General features: G+C 41.6%; 2 protein-coding genes across 2 annotated transcripts; both read left to right on the top strand.

Moving 5' to 3' along the window:
* Nucleotides 1–7,696: 7,696 nt before the first annotated feature.
* LOC124281400 (neuronal acetylcholine receptor subunit alpha-6-like) lies at nt 7,697–9,172 on the top strand. Its single transcript, XM_046717436.1, has one exon. The coding sequence runs from the start codon at nt 7,801–7,803 to the stop codon at nt 9,055–9,057; it is 1,257 nt and encodes a 418-aa protein (XP_046573392.1). The 5' UTR covers nt 7,697–7,800; the 3' UTR covers nt 9,058–9,172.
* A 5,394-nt stretch (nt 9,173–14,566) lies between these two features.
* Nucleotides 14,567–15,808, top strand: LOC124281444 (neuronal acetylcholine receptor subunit alpha-6-like). The gene has a single exon (XM_046717492.1). It carries the CDS (start codon nt 14,567–14,569, stop codon nt 15,806–15,808), a length of 1,242 nt encoding a protein of 413 aa, XP_046573448.1.
* The last annotated feature ends 3,448 nt before the right edge of the window (nt 15,809–19,256 follow it).

Below are 19,256 nucleotides of genomic sequence, written 5' to 3'. Positions count from 1 at the left end.
TGGAGTCAAAGCCCCAGGCATGGCGAAGACGTTAATAGAAGCAACGGGCCCTTCCATCATGTCGTATAACATATGCTGTTTGTGCCAAGGAGGTGCACCCATTGACAAGGTGTTGGACAGTCTTTGTGAATTCATGGCACGATTGACATTTAATGTATTCTATTTAAGAAAGACATTTTGGCGACCGCGAGTGGGAAGTGACTGGTCCTGGGCAGCTAAAAGGGAGCCTTTTGCATATTTGTTAAGATTAGCCGACTTCATCGACTGGTCGAAGGAGTCGGTTGGGTTGCTATTCTGTTCAACTATTATTATTATTTTGTTCATGTGATTTGATGAATGTGGCACCACTTGTGAAAATGACAGATACAACATATCACCAATTTACTCTGTCAATAAATATAAGTACAGATAATGACCGATGCCTTTCGAGTGGAATATAGTCACTTGTAGATAGAATCCTGGATTTTCAACTTAGATAAACGCGAGGCGTGCGGGTCAGTCACTCACAGTCGCACTTGCACAGTGCGTGTGAACTATTGACTCCACGATCAGCTAATCGGTACCAGTTTCCGTCACTGGAGCTTGGTCATCCGATGCCCTGGCGTTCTTACCAACTGTGTTCACTGCCATTTATTGAACTGTGTCACAAGATGCTGTTTTGTTGAGCCAAGAAGAAGGTTCACAGCTGTAAAATGTCACTTTTCTAAAAACTCATAAATATAATAAAAGTAGTGGATACCCCAAGGGCACTACCTGTGTCCCCGTCAAAGATGATAGGATACCATTGGTATTTTCGCCATTTGGGTTAAATAAAAAATATTGAGTCAGAATCAGGTGTGAAGATGACCTGGTACTAGAACTATAGTACTAGTACTATGATAGTAATTGTACTACATGTACGACTGTGAATGGATGTTGGTTTTGATATAGCTGAAACTATTCTTAGAAATACTTGATATACCAGTTTATTGGCAATATCTTTGTCAGGTTTGGTGATATGATATGTTTCCCTGGGTATTTTAACTCCTTTGGTTAAATCAAAGATATGAAATGTTGATCTCGTTGTTTTCAACAAAGCCAGTTAAAAACCATATTAAATGTTGTCCCTGGATCTATGCAGAAATATTTAAGAACACCTTTCCAAATTTACGTGGAGCGAAATAACATCTTCTTAAGATTAGTTGGGTACAGTTTCAGCAAAGCAATCTGCAACAAGCCTGGCAAGGCGTGAACACGATGATTGGCAAGAGCAGGCGACGACAGACAACCAACGCCGGGGATAATAAAACCTTTGCTGAGGACCTTAACACTTTCTACAGCCGCTTTGATTGTCACGACTTTACCAATGAGAGAGCTCAAGTTAGTGAAGCCGTACAGGATAGTGAAAGTCGTATCCATATATCAGAAGCTGACGTCATTCAAAGCTTCTCCAGAATTAACATCAGAAAAGCAAAAGGACCTGACAACCTTGACGGCATTGTGTTGAAGGAGTGCAGACTTCAACTGTGTACAGTTTTCACTAGATTGTATCAATTCTCAGTGACTACACACGTTATTCCTTCGGTCTGGAAAACATCAGAAATTGTACCAGTTCCTAAAAAGACACAATCTAAAGAACTCAACGACTACAGGCCAGTTGCTCTCACATCTATAGCAATGAAGTCGCTGGAACGCATCTTGTTGAGACATCTCCGTCAGGAAGTTGCCGACATACTGGACCCGCTTCAGTTCGCCTACAGGTCAAGGAGAGGAGTTGTTGATGCCACACTGTCACTCCTTAATAATGTCTATAAACATCTAGAAACACCTAAGTCATACATCCGGATCCTCTTCGTTGACTTTTCATCTGCGTTCAACACTATCCAGCCACATATCATGATACAGAAACTGTTAGACATGGGCGTTAACTCATACCTCATCAAGTGGATCGAAAACTTTCTTGTGGACAGACAGCAGTACGTGACAGTTAACGGGGCTGTATCGAGTAAACGGACCACCAACACTGGTGCACCACAAGGCTGTGTAATATCTCCTGTTCTTTTCACCCTCTACACTAATGATTGTGCAAGCTCGAATTCAATCTGTTCAACTGTAAAGTTCGCAGATGATGCAGCAATTGTCGGCAAACTGAACGACACTGATTCTGAAAAACTGGAAAAAGAGGACATTAATCATTTTACGACTTGGTGTGCAGAAAACCACTTAATCTTAAATGTCACCAAAAAAGGGAACTGATAATTGACTTTCGGAGTAAACCCACAGAAATGCTTCCAGTGATAATCAACAGTGAATGTTTTGAGACAGTGTCGGAGTATAAGTATCTGGGAACCTTCATTGACTCTAAGCTGAACTGGAACTCTAACACTGAATCCCTACACAAAAGGTGTCAACAACGTCTTCATCTCATGCGTAAAGTGAGATCTTTTTATGTTAACCCATCTGTGATGTCATCTTTTTATGTAGGATTTATTCAGAGTATTTTAACATTTTCCTTCCATTGTTGGTACGGGTCTCTCTCAGTTCATCTCAAATCTAAAATAGACAAAACACTGCAAGTAAAATGGCTGGAGTCAGATTTGAATGTTTATCATCAATATATGAGCGGAAAATCGTGAATCAAGATGTCAAAATCATATCTGACCGTACTCACTACTTAAATTCGGAATACAACCTCCTCCCTTCAGGCCGCCGCTACAAAGTTCCAATTGTGAAAACTATGAGAGCCCGTACATCCTTTATTGCAAGTACCATATCTCTCTTAAACAAAAGTGAAGATACCTAAATCAAAGAATTTATGTAAATATGTTTGGTATCTCTCTAATGTGTCAGTAGCTCTGCTGATGTAATACGAATTCCTGAAAAGGCATTAAAGTATTATTCTATTCTATTCTAAGAGCACGTCCATATTGTTCAAATTTCATTGGACAAAAATAATTTGCTTTCATCAAAGATTTTCAATCACTGTTTCAACAACAAAGGTCAGGTTTAGTCATTCCATTGATTTTATTGTAGACAGAAAAATAAGCCGAATACACATCACTGTCAGCATGTCAAGATGACAAGACGATACGTTCCCGTACACTGACCTTTTGGTTGCACATGTCCTCACTGACTGGCACTTACTGCAGGGATCTGGTGGTCCTGCTTGAATGATTGGTCGATAGTGTGGCATGGTCAGGCTTGATGACTTGGTCGATAGTGTGGTGTGGTCAGGCTTGATGACTTGGTTGATAGTGTGGCATGGTCATGCTATATGACTTGGTAAATAGTGTGGCGTGGTCAGGCTTGATGACTTGTCGATAGTGTGGCATTGTCATGCTATATGACTTGGTCGATAGTGTGGCATGGTCATGCTATATGACTTGGTTGATAGCGTGGCATGGTCAGGCTTGATGACTTGGTCGATAGTGTGGCATTGTCATGCTATATGAGTTGGTTGATGGCGTGGCATGGTCAGGCTTGATGACTTGATCGATAGTGTGGCATTGTCATGCTATATGACTTGGTCGATAGCGTGGCATGGTCAGGCTTGATGACTTAGTTGATAGTGTGGCATTGTAATGCTATATGACTTGGTTGATAGTGTGGCAAGGTCATGCTATATGACTTGGTTGATAGTGTGGCATGGTCAGGCTTGATGACTTGGTCGATAGTGTGGCATTGTCATGCTATATGACTTGGTTGATAGTGTGGCATGGTCATGCTATATGACTTGGTTGATAGTGTGGCATGGTCATGCTATATGACTTGGTTGATAGTGTGGCATGGTCATGCTATATGACTTGGTTGATAGTGTGGCATGGTCAGGCTTGATGACTTGGTTGATAGTGTGGCATGGTCATGCTATATGACTTGGTCGATAGTGTGGCATGGTCATGCTATATGACTTGGTCGATAGTGTGGCATGGTCAGGCTTGATGACTTGGTTGATAGTGTGGCATGGTCAGGCTTGATGACTTGGTTGATAGTGTGGCGTGGTCATGCTATATGACTTGGTCGATAGTGTGGCATGGTCAGGCTTGATGACTTGACTGATAGTGTGGCATGGTCATGCTATATGACTTGGTCGATAGTGTGGCATGGTCAGGCTTGATGGCTTGATCGATTGTGTGGCATGGTCAGGCTATATGACTTGATCGATTGTGTGGCATGGTCAGGCTTGATGACTTGGTTGATAGTGTGGCATGGTCAGTCTTGATGACTTGGTTGATAGTGTGGCATGGTCAGGCTTGATGACTTGGTTGATAGTGTGGCATGGTCAGGCTTGATGACTTGGATGACTTGGCGTGATCAGGGTTGATGACTTGGTTGATAGTGTGGCATGGTCAGGCTTGATGACTTGGTTGATAGCGTTGCGTGGTCATGATTGATGACTTGGTTGATAGCGTTGCGTGGTCATGATTGATGACTTGGTATATCTTTCGGCATGGTCATGATTGATGACTTGGTTTACCGTGTGGCGTGGTCATTCCTGACGATTTTCTTTTTAATTTGTCATGTTACCCGGTTATTCTTTCTTCCGTTCTCCGATTGTAGCAGCGCAACGAAAGCAAGTCAAATACAAGTTAATCCAGAATATAGACTATAAGCCCTTTCCATTATTCAATACCTTGAAAGTTGGGGTGATGTTTCCCTTTAATGACAAGTCTGACATGAATTTGATGGAGTATGTTTCTTCGCGCTTGTCCGATTTAGGAATGACATTGATAATGATTATTATGATTGTATATTTCCGAGAGCGTCAAACATCCTTGGTCAATAGGAATGGAAACCTTTATAAAATATTATTATAGTCCGTTTGGCTAAAAAGCGGACTGATGAATTGGAATCTAACTCGAAAACTAATAAACATAAAATACTCAATGAAACACTGATCATAATCAAGACGTCAGACCAACTCTGTAATTTGTTTGCAGAATTTATGTCCTAAAATTAAAAAAGTTGGAACGCCAGTGAATATGGAGGAATCAGTGAAATACATCCTGACTATGGGAATGTTTGGAGACCTTACATCACAATCCGGAACCAGGTGGTTGATGCTGAGCCTCTGGGTCTCGACTTTGGGGTCATTAAAGTGACCGCCGAAGGAATTGTAACATGGGCACCTGGCGATACCTTCAAGATTTTCTGCCAAATGGATGTTACCAACTTTCCTTTCTTGATGAACAGGAGTGTATATATAAGACGTTTGACTGGAGAAATGGTCTGAAAGAAGTTGATTTAAGGCCGACTAATAACTCTATAGGATTAAATTTGTTCAACGCCAACAGCCAATGGGATATCATCAAAACATCTGCGTCAAGGGTTGTCTTTGAAACCAGTGGCATATATATTCCTTTTGTATACTACGAGCTGAGCCTGAAGAGAAAGCCATCTTTAGCGATACTGACAACTCTCCTGCCTGTCCTGATGCTGGGGTTAGTGAATGTGGTGGTGTTCCTCATTCCTGTGGATTCTGGTGAGAAGGTGTCCTTTGCCATCACGGTGTTGCTGTCTTTCACTGTATCCCTATCCTTCGTCACTGGACTGCTGCCACAGAACGGTGACAGTATACCTGTGTTTACTATCTTTCTTGTTGGCCTGTTTATCATGAGCTCTCTCTACGTGTTCCTGACCATCTGGATCGTGCAAGTGTTCCATCGGGACGAAACCATCAGATCTGTTCTGTCGTGGATGGGACGTTTGACAAGGTCCTGGGAGAGATGCATCTTTGGCACTCCTGCTGTTGGTACGGAGATCCTGTCACTGGACAAGAAGTCGAATGAATCGTGCAATCCACCACCAATGACCTGGAAGCGAGTCAGCAGAATGATGAGCAGGATATTTTTCTTTTTGGTTTTCATGCTGTTCATCATTGCAACAGTGTGTGGATTTCTGAAGATATCAAATCTCTGACATAACGATGTAATCGATGATTACTCTAAATGTAACTGTTTGACATCGGTAACCAAACGAGATGAAGACAAAAGGATAATATTATACTTACTCCACCAATTAACTGTAAATATACAGGTTACTGGCATCCTGGCCCCTATCCCCAACTCCACCCCTACCGCATAGGATGATGCCCAAATTGGTAGAGCTGGAGAATTACATCTGTGAATATTGCAGACATCATTCAATGACGCTATTAACAGTTCTATTGTTTGCCTATTGATGTGTCAGTCGTCCAGTTCTCATCTTCATTGTTATGTTTCTGTCCACGGAATCAGGCATAAATGTTATTATATTTGTTTGTTGGTGTTTGTTTTAAGTGTGCGTGACGTAGTTCTTATTTCTGAATGAGTGAGTATGGTTTACGCTGGTTTTAGCACTGTTTCAGCAATATCACGACTCGGGACACCAGAAATGGGCTTCACACATTGTACTAATGTGGGGAATCCAACCCGTGTTTTTGGCGTGACGAGCGAACGCTTTACCCAGCAGGCTACTCCACCGGTCCTTTTACTTCTGAAGTAGTACCCACCCCCCTCATTACAAGTATGGCATGGTTATATGTGTCCCTGTGACAACCTTACAATGTGCTGATAGTCGTTTTGTAATAGAAAAACAATACGATTATGGGAGTACAATAGTAGTATTGGAGTCTCGATCCGGTAGAGAAACAGTTGTACAGACGTATCCATGGTCAGGACGTACATCAGTTTAATGTATTCATTACACAATAAATCCTCTTTATTGAGACGAGCACGTGTATGTATGACGGCCTGTTTTGTAGGCTACGTTCACTTGTTGTGCGTGATGACATCGTGCACAGATGCACGCCGTCGTGAGTCGTCACTGTCGCTCCACATACATATCCCCACTGAATCTGACATCGCTACAATCATAATAAAATAAGTCATAATCCATAAAACTTGTTAGTTTAAATCTTAATCGTGATTGCATGCATTTTATATTGCCATTAATAGTGGCACAAAACTTATCAACAACGAAAACACTATGATAGCAGCTCTGTATTTTGAAATTCAATTTAAAGCTAATAAGAGTACATTTAGAAAAGAAATAAAGTTGGTTTTTGATAGTAATATATTTGAGCGAATGGTAAGAACATTTCATCATTTACATCGTAGGTCTACATGCGACCCCATGGTGACTGAGACATAACAAAAGACGAGAACGCGAGAAAGTAAGACCAACTGACCCATAAGAGAACGGAAGCAGTGAAGTAAGGGTGCTTGAGAAGAAGGGAACAGTTTGAAAAACCTTTCTTAGGAATCGGCATCGAATCATTCGTGGGACGGCATAGAACAAATGTTTCTTTTAATAGCGATGTTTTATGATCATGGAAGTGTTTTGCTGCCTATATTTTATTGTCATGTCAGACAACTCTCACTCTAAAAGGTGACATTATACAAATTATTGTGTAGAGATGTAGGCAGGAGAGCTCACATCCCGGGTGGAATTGCACTGTGCATGCTTAATAAATATTGTAAACGGCGTGTGGGATATGTACTAGAACTAGAGAGAAAGAGACAGATTATTGATCTAAAACTCTTTGTTTTCATTAATGAGTTTTTATAGTAACGGTCACATTTTCAACATTTTGTGAACGGTTTTTGTCTGTGTCAATTACTGTATAGCCTGCAGGCGTCAATGCATTAATGCATCACTGAAAGGTTTCTGTTTGCTATTCTTTGTAATCCATAATCAATCACAATTTGGCAATACGATCAGTACACTAAAAACGATTTTGCCGTTAATTGTGCCGTCACCCCGAGTTGGTGTTTGGTTAAATGCGCACTACTGCCTCATAGCCTAACGGGATACGCCCATTGCTGTTGAAGTACAAGGCAGAGGATGTACGTGTTGGGGCTGTTCACAGAGCGAGGGGTGGGTCACCTCAAGGGAGTGACATGTGGACTGTGTCTACTGTTGTTCCTGGGGACATCTAGAGGTCAGGACGACCACCATGTACTTCGACTACACAATGACATCATCAGAAACAACAACCCAAATGTCAGACCAGTCAAGAACAGCAGTGACTCTATCACGGTCTCATTGGAACTTCACCTTCTCAGCATATCTGATTTTGATGAAGTTACTCAGACAGTGACAGCCAATGGGTTTTTCTTAGTTTCCTGGAAAGATGAGTTTCTAACCTGGAACGTCAGCGAGTATGGAGGTATCAATGAAATAAATCCTGACTATGGGAAGGTTTGGAGACCTTATATTGCAATTCGAAACCAGGTGGTTGACGCTGAACCTCTGGGACTCGACTTTGGTGTCATTAAAGTGACCGCCGAAGGAATTGTGACTTGGTCACCTGGCGATACCTTCAAGACTTTCTGCCAAATGGATGTTACCAACTTTCCTTTGGATGAACAGGAGTGTACCTATAAGACGTTTGATTGGAGAACTAGTCTGAAAGAAGTTGATTTAAGACCGACTAATAACTCTATAGGATTAAATTTGTTTGACTCCAACAGCCAATGGGATATCACCAACACATCTGCATCAAGACTTGTCCTTGGACACAGTGGCAGCTATTATCCTTGGGTACACTACAAAATGAGCCTGAAGAGAAAGCCATCTTTGGCGATACTGACAACTCTCCTGCCTATCCTGGTGCTGGGATTAGTGAATGTGGTGGTGTTCCTCATTCCTGTGGAGTCTGGAGAGAAGGTGTCCTTTGCCATCACGGTGTTGCTATCTTTCACTGTATCCCTATCCTTCGTCACTGGACTGCTGCCACAGAACGCTGACAGTATACCTGTGTTTACTATCTTTCTTGTTGGCCTGTTTATCATGAGCTCTCTCTACGTGTTCCTGACCATCTGGACCGTTCAAGTGTTCCATCGGGACGCAGCCATCAAACCTGTTCCGTCGTGGATGGGACGTATGACAAGGTCCTGGGAGAGATGCATCTTTGGCACTCCTGCTGTTGGAAGTACGGAGATCCTGTCACTGGACAAGAAGTCGAATGAATCATGGAATCCACCACCAATGACCTGGAAGCGAGTCAGCAGAATGATGAGCAGGATTTTCTTCTTTTTGTTTTTCATGCTGTTCATCATTACAACAGTGGTGTTTTTCCTGAAGATATCATATTTCTGATATTACGGAAACCATGATTATTGTAAATATAATCTGTCTGACATAGGAAGGACACAGAGACAATAGTATGATCTGATATTTTTCTAACGGTTGGTTGTCAGTATTCTCTACCAACTAAGGAAGGACACAGAGACAATAGTATGATCTGATATTTAGCTAACGGTTGGTTGTCAGTATTCTCTACCAACTAAGGAAGGACACAGAGACAATAGTATGATCTGATATTTAACTAACGGTTGGTTGTCAGTATTCTCTACCAACTAAGGAAGGACACAGAGACAATAGTATGATCTGATATTTAACTAACGGTTGGTTGTCAGTATTCTCTACCAACTAACAGGGAATTATTTGCATTCGATACGGTGATGCCCACATTCTATACAGGCTGGAGAATCCCATGTTTACATTGTATGTGGATATTGTTAACATCATTCAATGACTTTATTGACAGTTCTATTGTTTGCCTATGATGTGAAATACAGTCGCCTAGTTCTCATTGTGACGGTGGTATGTCTGTCCACGTATTCAGCCAGAAATGTTATTATGTTTGTTTATAGATGTTAGTTTTAAGTGTGGGTGACGTAGTTCTTACTACGGAAGTAGGATCACATTACAATTATGACATGGTCATATGTGTCCTTTTGGCAAATGTTATCATATGTTGATAGTGGTTCAGTAACAGAAAAAAACACGTCTATGTACGAATCCCTGTGCCTGTCGTGGTATGGGAGTCTCGATTCGGTAGAGAAACAGTTGTACAGACGTATCCATGGTCAGAACGTACACCAGTTTAATGTATTCATTACACAATAAATCCTCTTTATTGAAATGTGCACGTGTATGTATGGCGGCCTGTTTGTAGGCTACGATCACCTGTTGTGTGTGATGACATAGTGCACGGATGCCCGCCGTCGTGAGTCGTCACTGTCGCCGCGCATACATATCTCCACTGAATCTGACATCGCTACAATCATCATGAAGCAAGTCATAATCCATAAAATCTTGCAATTAGTTTAAATTTTAATTGTGATTGCTTGCATTTTATATTGTAAGTACTAGTGGCGCGCCACAACAGTCTCAGTATTAGGTCATTGACATCAACTGACTGGGTTTCACTTAGTTGTGGAATTCGGGTTTTGTTTCCAAGAATTTTAGTCTAAAATCTGACTTTCTTACAATTGTGTATGGATGTTGGTTTTGATAAAGCTGAAACCATTCTTAGAAATGCCTGATATACGAGTTTACTGGCAACATCTTAGTCAGGTTTGGTGATATGATATGTTTTCATGGGCATTTAACTATTTTGGTTGACCAAACGATATGAAGCGTTGCCAAGACAGATTCAGGTCTGAAGATGTCCTGGTTGTTTTGAACAACGTCAAGATAAGTTAGGATTCTCACCTCATTTATCCACCAGATGTGAAAACAAAAACAAAACATGCTCACACAGAGGTGAAAGAATATTATTATCGATATTGAATGTCATCTCTGGATCAATGGAGAGAATTTTTAAAACGTCTTTTTACACTTCATGGAGAGCGACATAACATCGGCTTCAGAGATTAGTTCCCATACCTCGACCTTTTGGTTTCACATCTCCTCACTGACTGGCACTTACTTCAAGGATCGGGTGGTCCTGCTTGAATGATTGGTTGACGTGTGGCGTTGTCATGCTTGATGACTTCGTTGACAATATGGCGTGGTCATGCTTGATGACTTCGTTGACAATATGGCGTGGTCATGCTTGATAACTTGATTGATAGTGTTTCATGGTCATGCTTGATAGCGCGGTGTAGTCATGCTTGATGACCTCGTTGATAGTGTGGTGTGGTCACGCTAGATAACTTGGTTGATAGTGTGGTCATGCTTGATGACCTCGTTGATAGTGTGGTGTGGTCACGCTAGATAACTTGGTTGATAGTGTGGTTATGCTTGATGACCTCGTTGATAGTGTGGTGTGGTCACGCTAGATAACTTGGTTGATAGTGTGGTCATGCTTGATGACCTCGTTGATAGTGTGGTGTGGTCACGCTAGATAACTTGGTTGATAGTGTGGTCATGCTTGATGACTTCGTTGATAGTGTGGTGTGGTCACGCTAGATAACTTGGTTGATAGTGTGGTCATGCTTGATGACCTCGTTGATAGTGTGGTGTGGTCACGCTAGATAACTTGGTTGATAGTGTGGTCATGCTTGATGACCTCGTTGATAGTGTGGTGTGGTCACGTTAGATAACTTGGTTGATAGTGTGGTCATGCTTGATGACCTCGTTAATAGTGTAGTGTGGTCACGCTAGATAACTTGGTTGATAGTGTGGTCATGCTTGATGACCTCGTTGATAGTGTGGTGTGGTCACGTTAGATAACTTGGTTGATAGTGTGGTCATTCTTGATGACCTCGTTGATAGTGTTGTGTGGTCACGTTAGATAACTTGGTTGATAGTGTGGTTATGCTTGATGACCTCGTTGATAGTGTGGTGTGGTCACGCTAGATAACTTGGTTGATAGTGTGGTCATGCTTGATGACCTCGTTGATAGTGTTGTGTGGTCACGCTAGATAACTTGGTTGATAGTGTGGTCATGCTTGATGACCTCGTTGATAGTGTGGTGTGGTCACGTTAGATAACTTGGTTGATAGTGTGGTTATGCTTGATGACCTCGTTGATAGTGTGGTGTGGTCACGCCAGATAACTTGGTTGATAGTGTGGTCATGCTTGATGACCTCGTTGATAGTGTGGTGTGGTCACGCTAGATAGATAATGCTTTGGTTGATAGTGTGGTCATGCTTGATGACCTCGTTGATAGTGTAGTGTGGTCACGCTAGATAACTTGGTTGATATTGTAGTCATGCTTGATGACCTCGTTGATAGTGTGGTGTGGTCACGTTAGATAACTTGGTTGATAGTGTGGTCATGCTTGATGACCTCGTTGATAGTGTGGTGTGGTCACGCTAGATAACTTGGTTGATAGTGCAGTCATGCTTGATAACCTCGTTGATAGTGTGGTGTGGTCACGCTAGATAACTTGGTTGATAGTGTGGTCATGCTTGATGACCTCGTTGATAGTGTAGTGTGGTCACGCTAGATGACTTGGTTGATAGTGTGGTCATGCTTGATGACCTCGTTGATAGTGTAGTGTGGTCACGCTAGATTACTTGGTTGATATTGTAGTCATGCTTAATGACCTCGTTGATAGTGTGGTGTGGTCACGTTAGATAACTTGGTTGATAGTGTGGTCATGCTTGATGACCTCGTTGATAGTGTGGTGTGGTCACGCTAGATAACTTGGTTGATAGTGTGGTCATGCTTGATGACCTCGTTGATAGTGTGGTGTGGTCACGTTAGATAACTTGGTTGATAGTGTGGTGTGGTCACGCTAGATAACTTGGTTGATAGTGTGGTCATGCTTGATGACCTCGTTGATAGTGTGGTGTGGTCACGCTAGATAACTTGGTTGATAGTGTGGTCATGCTTGATGACCTCGTTGATAGTGTGGTGTGGTCACGTTAGATAACTTGGTTGATAGTGTTGTCATGCTTGATGACCTCGTTGATAGTGTGGTGTGGTCACGTTAGATAACTTGGTTGATAGTGTGGTCATGCTTGATGACCTCGTTGATAGTGTTGTGTGGTCACGTTAGATAACGTGGTTGATATTATGGTCATTCTTGATGACCTCGTTGATAGTGTGGTGTGGTCACGCTAGATAACTTGGTTGATAGTGTGGTCATGCTTGATGACCTCGTTGATAGTGTGGTGTGGTCACGCTAGATAACTTGGTTGATAGTGTGGTCATGCTTGATGACCTCGTTGATAGTGTGGTGTGGTCACGCTAGATAACTTGGTTGATAGTGTGGTCATGCTTGATGACCTCGTTGATAGTGTAGTGTGGTCACGCTAGATAACTTGGTTGATAGTGTGGTCATGCTTGATGACCTCTTTGATAGTGTGGTGTGGTCACGCTAGAGAACTTGGTTCATAGTGTGGTCATGCTTGATGACCTCGTTGATAGTGTGATGTGGTCATGCTTGATAAGTTAATTGATCGTGTTACGTGTTACGATACTTTAGCATGGCCATGCTAGATGATATGGTTGATAATGTTTGATAGCGTTGTTGATGTGTGGTCATGCTTGATGACTTGGTTCATAGTGTGGCATCGTCATGCTTGCTGATTTGTTTGATGGTCATTCTCTGTGACATGGTTGATAGTGTGGCTTGGCCAGGCTTGCTAACTTGGTTGAAAGTATAATGTGGTTATGTTTGATGACTTTATAGTGTTTATAGTGTTGTGTGGTCATTCTGTATGACATAGTTGACAGTGCCATGTGGTCATGCTTGATGACGTGGTGGTGGTCAGGATTGATGGCTTTGCTGATAGTGTGGCATGGTCATGCGTAATGACTAGGTTGATAGTGTTTTTGCTTTATATTTTCGCTGACGATACGGCGTTGTTTTACCTCTTAATATTTTGATAATTTGACGTGGTCATGTTTGATAACTGTTTCGTGGAGATACTTGATGACTTGGTTGACAGCGTGGCGTGGTCTTACTTGATGACTTGGTTGACAGTGTGGCGTGACTACCATTCTATTTTTAGGCTAAATGTGTGAGCGTTGGAAATTATGTATATCATGCAGACAAACGTTACACATACACACGCTCCCTAAAATACCGTCAGATTTAATCACTTTAAAGTTACATATTAGACTTCTGTGAGCATTATTAATCTTTGGACAAAAGGAATGGAATCCTTTATGAAAAATTATTGCAAACATTTTTTTATAACTCCTTTTGATCAAGTTGATTTTGGAAATTACATTGAAAGCTCATAAGCGTACATTTTTAAAACAAATAAATCAGTAATTAAGAACATTTCACTATTGCCATCATAGGTCAACATGCTACCCCATGGTGACAGAGTCGAGAAAGCGAGAAATTAAGAACTATTTACCCATAAGAAAACGGAAGCAGTGAAGTAAGGATTCTTGAGAAGAAGGGAACAGTTTGAAATACCTTTTATTGGAATCGTGATCGAATCATTGGTGGGTCGGCATAGTACAAATGTTTCTTTTAACAGGAATGGTTTATGATTATGGAAAGTGTTTTGCTGCCTATATTGTATTGTTATGTCAGACAACTCTAACTCTAAAAAGTGACATTATACAGACTATTGTGGAGAGATGTAGGCAGGAGAGCTCACGGGTACAATTACATTGATTGTCGTCAATAAATAATGCTTTTATTGTAACGTTTACATTTTCTAAACGGTTTTTGTCCGTTTCAATTACTATATAGCCTGCAGGCATGAATGCATTAATGTATCACTGAAAGGTTTCTGTTTGCTATTCTTTGTATGTGTTAATGAATCACATTTCGCAATATGATCAGTACACTAAAAACGATATAGACCTTAATTGTGTCGTCACCGTGAGGTGGTGCTTGGTTAACTGCGCACTACTGCCTCAAAGCATATCGGAATACGCACATTGCTGTTGAAGTACAAGGCAGAGGATGTATTTTTTGGGGCTAGGGGTGCGACACCTTAAGGGAGTGACCTGTGGACTGTGTCTACTGTTGTTTCTGGGGGCAACTAGAGGTCAGGACGACCACCATGTACTTCGCCTACACAATGACATCATCAGAAACAACAACCCAAATGTCAGACCAGTCAAGAACAGCAGTGACTCTATCACGGTCTCATTGGAACTTTACCTTCTCAGCATATCTAATTTTGATGACGTTACTCAGACAGTGACAGCTAACGGGTTTTTCTTAGTTTCCTGGAAAGATGAGTTTCTAACCTGGAACGCCAGTGAATATGGAGGAATCAGTGAAATAAATCCTGACTATGGGAAGGTTTGGAGACCTTACATCACAGTTTGGAACCAGGTGGTTGATGCTGAGCCTCTGGGTCTCGACTTTGGGGTTATGAAAGTGACCGCCGAAGGAATTGTGACTTGGTCACCTGGCGATACCTTCAAGACTTTCTGCCAAATGGATGTTACCAACTTTCCTTTGGATGAACAGGAATGTACTTATGAGACGTTTGATTGGAGAAATGGTCTGAAAGAAGTTGATTTAAGATCGACAAATAACTCTATAGGATTAAGTTTGTATAACTCCAACAGCCAGTGGGATATCACTAACACATCTGCATCAAGAGTTGTCTTTGGAAACAGTGGCAAATATTTTCCTTGGGTATACTACAAAATGAGCCTGAAGAGAAAGCCATCTTTGGCGATACTGACAACTCTCCTGCCTGTCTTGGTGCTTGGATTAGTGAATGTGGTGGTGTTCCTCATTCCTGTGGAGTCTGGCGAGAAGGTGTCCTTTGCCATCACAGTGTTGCTGTCTTTCACTGTATCCCTGTCCTTCGTCACTGGAATGCTGCCACAGAATGGTGACTCGTTACCTATGTTTACTATCTTTCTTGTTGGCCTGTTTATCATGAGCTCTCTCTACGTGTTCCTGACCATCTGGATTGTGCAAGTGTTCCATCGGGACTCAGCCATCAGACCTGTTCCGTCGTGGATGGGACGTATGACAAGGTCCTGGGAGAGATGCATCTTTGGCACTCCTGCTGTTGGTACGGAGATCCTGTCACTGGACAAGAAGTCGAATGAATCATGGAATCCACCACCAATGACCTGGAAGCGAGTCAGCAGAATGATGAGCAGGATTTTCTTCTTTTTGTTTTTCATGCTGTTCATCATTACAACAGTGGGTTTTTTCCTGAAGATATCATATTTCTGATATTACGGAAACCATGATTATTGTAAATATAAACATTTTGACAGGTAACCGAAGGACACAGAGACAATAGGATGATCTGATATTTAACTAACGGTTGGTTGTCAGTATTCTCTACCAACTAACGAGGATTTACGGCCATGCCCCAGCTGCACAGGCTGGAGAATCCCATGTTTACATTATATGTGGATATTGTTGACATCATGCAGTAACGTTATTGACAGTTCTATTGTTTGCCTATGATGTGAAATACAGTCGCCCAGCTGTCATTGTTGCATGTCTGTCCACGTATCCGGCCATAATGTTATTATTTTGGTTTGTTTTAAGTGTGCATGGGGTACTTATTTCTACTGATGTATCACATTACAGGTATGGTAGGGTTATGTGTGTCCAGTCTTCATTGTCACTGTTACATTTCTGTCCACGTATTGAGGAATAAATGTTATTATACTTGTCTGCTGATGTTTGGTTCAGAGTGTGTGACATATCTTCTATTTCATTTTCATTGTTATGTGTGTCCGTTTGACAAACGTTATATGTCAAACGTTATTTTATGTTTATGGTCGTCAAATGATAGAAGAACATTGATGAATCCATGTGCCAGTGGTTGCGTGGGATTCTCGATTCGGTAGAATAACAGTTGTGCAGACGTATCCATTGTCAGGACGTCCACAGGTTTAATTTAACCTTTACTTGTCTTTGTTGAACGTGCATGCGCATGTATCACGACCTGTTGTGTAGGCTTCGATCAACTGAAATGTGACCTGACATCGAGCGCAGACGCCCGCCGTTGTGAGTTTTCACTGCCGGCACACACACATATCTTAACTGAATCTGACATCGTGCACAGACGCCCGCCGTTGTGAGTTTTCACTGCCGGCACACACACATATCTTAACTGAATCTGACATCGTGCGCAGACGCCCGCCGTTGTGAGTTTTCACTGCCGGCACACATTCATATCTTAACTGAATCTGACATCGTGCACAGACGCCCGCCGTTGTGAGTTTTCACTGCCGGCACACATACATATCTTAACTGAATCTGACATCGTGCGCAGATGCCCGCCGTTGTGAGTTTTCACTGCCGGCACACATTCATATCTTAACTGAATCTGACATCGTGCGCAGATCCCGCCGTTGTGAGTTTTCACTGCCGGCATACATACATATCTTACCTGAATCTGACATCGTTAACATTGTCATAAAGCGAGTCACAATCCATAAAGTTATGTAATACATTTTAATTTTAAGTATGATTAATGTGATATCTATATCGTGTCACACAACAACACTCTCTGCTGTATGTTATTGACAACTGACTCATCAACTCATCTGTGAAATGCATTCGCGCCATTACATGTGTTGTGAACTAATATGCCAATGTAATTTGATTGCCTGGAACTGGGTGTGAGTGGATTTTGAACACATACATCATTGTATTTCAGTTATTGCAACAGAAACAACAGTACTGTGCTTCTTCTCGCTCCTGAGCTGTTTGGCCGCGTGACTTGGTTTTGTCTTGTTGTGTAATATGGGTTGTATTTCCACGAATTTTGCTCGGAAATTTAGCTTCATTACCATTGAAACTTTACTCAGAAATACCTGATATACGAGTTACTGGATTGGCAATATCATACCCCATGGGCACTAACGATGTCCCTCTCAAAGATAACATGAAACTCGTGGTATTTTAACTACTTTGGTGAAGTAAAAGATAATGAAACAAATTCAGGTATGAGCGTGACCTGGTTGTTTTGAAGAAAGTCCAAATAGATTAGAATCCTCACCTCATCTATCCACCATTTTTAGCATATTACAACGGTGAAACGATACTGAATGTAATCACTGGATCTGTGACATAGACAGATCAAGACATAAACTGTCAGAGCCTCCTGCATCGATTGAGTTGGTCAGAGGAGAAGGGCTTACTTAGTTTGTTTGCTGTTTATCGAAACGAAATGGAAACTAGACAAATATACATGTGGAAATGTAGTTTCTTTTCACAAACTGTAAAAAGTAAAATTATAAAATTTTCCGAAATATCAATCACAGTTACATCGTTATAAAAATACGGTATTTCTCAAAATGATAATGTTTCACATGAGCGATGTAAGAAGAAAATGAAAAGAAATGTATTTCCCCTGTCGAAGCAATATGACAATTAAAAGTTATCGATGATGTCTGACGGAATTAGGACATAATGATCGTTCATGGAAATGTATTCTGACTGGTGCAGTACATTTAGAAAGACATTAAATGTTGTCCAGGAGAAACCGAGTGGAAGATATGTCGCTTTTAATTTTTGATTGTGCTGTGTTTGAATGACATTGACCTGTGGTGGCGTCCAGACAATGTGTGTGCACGATAGTCACTCAATATCCTGTGTGCACGCTGGTCTAAAATGTTCAGACGGTAAACCGTAGTACTTGTTGTTAGCCTGGCTGGCGTTAATCATCATGAGCGGAAGACACAATGTCTTGTTGGCTCGGGGTCAGCACATTGTGGTTGAATAGTGTAAGTATAAGCAGCTATTCCATTCCACCCACCTTGAAACGCACGCATGCAGCATCAGTTTCCTACATATTTGTTCCATTGGAGATGCAGCACGGTGATACACGGTCTCGGTAAATATTTCGTACTGCGTGTTAAGGCCTTTGTACAACCAGGCCCGAACATTCACTGTTTCCAGTGCTGGAACAAAAGGGAACAGTTATATAACAGGTGCGTTGTTCAAAGTGAGTAGACAAACATGAACAAATACAGGTAAATGTAAGTGAATACACAAATGGAGGTAGTGAAACCAACTACAGGAGATCCCCTGTAACGTTGGAGGCCCCACGTGGAGTGAAACAGGCCGTGACAGTTTGAGTGTGACCCACGCTCTGAGTGGAATGCCATGACGGGTACCGCATGTTATTGTGTTTCACTCTGCTTTCAACGGTTTGGACTCTTGGCACGTTTTGCTCCTTCACGTGTGAACATTTCATTGACGTTTACACTGGAAGTGGATGTCTGAGCTCAAGTTTCGCTCTAATTTCAAATACATGAATAAACCTGCGTCCAAAAGAAACGTCACCAAATAAAAATGATTGTAAATTTTCAAAATAATTGTCAATCTGTTCGAAAATAGCTAAAAACACATCTCTCGAACACAACATGTCTATTCCCTGTGAACACTTGCGCGTGCATTTCGTATTTAATGAAAGAAAACCACCCGAATTTACACGCGTAAATTGGAAAGTGTGCACAAATAGTTACCCGTATGATATTAGGGTATAAAAGCTCACCAGGTTTATTCTCTTTCATCATGTTAATTGATTGACAACCAGGAACATGCCTCGTTTAACAGCAGAGCAGAGGGAGAGAGCAGTCGGTAAGCTACAAATGGGAGCAGCACAATGTCATGTGGCTAGGGCAATGGGATGCTGCAAATCCACCATCGCCAGACT

This window comes from Haliotis rubra, unplaced genomic scaffold (assembly GCF_003918875.1).
Source record: "Haliotis rubra isolate DU_JTF1 unplaced genomic scaffold, ASM391887v1 Scf284, whole genome shotgun sequence".
NCBI classification, from domain to species: Eukaryota; Metazoa; Mollusca; class Gastropoda; order Lepetellida; family Haliotidae; genus Haliotis; species Haliotis rubra.
Note: the sequence above shows the minus strand (reverse complement) of the source record. Positions and strands in the feature narration are given on the sequence as shown.

Coding starts and splice junctions, on each gene's coding strand:
- LOC124281400 (XM_046717436.1), top strand. CDS start 7,801: ATGTACGTGTTGGGGCTGTTCACAGAGCGAGGGGTGGGTCACCTCAAG.
- LOC124281444 (XM_046717492.1), top strand. CDS start 14,567: ATGTATTTTTTGGGGCTAGGGGTGCGACACCTTAAGGGAGTGACCTGT.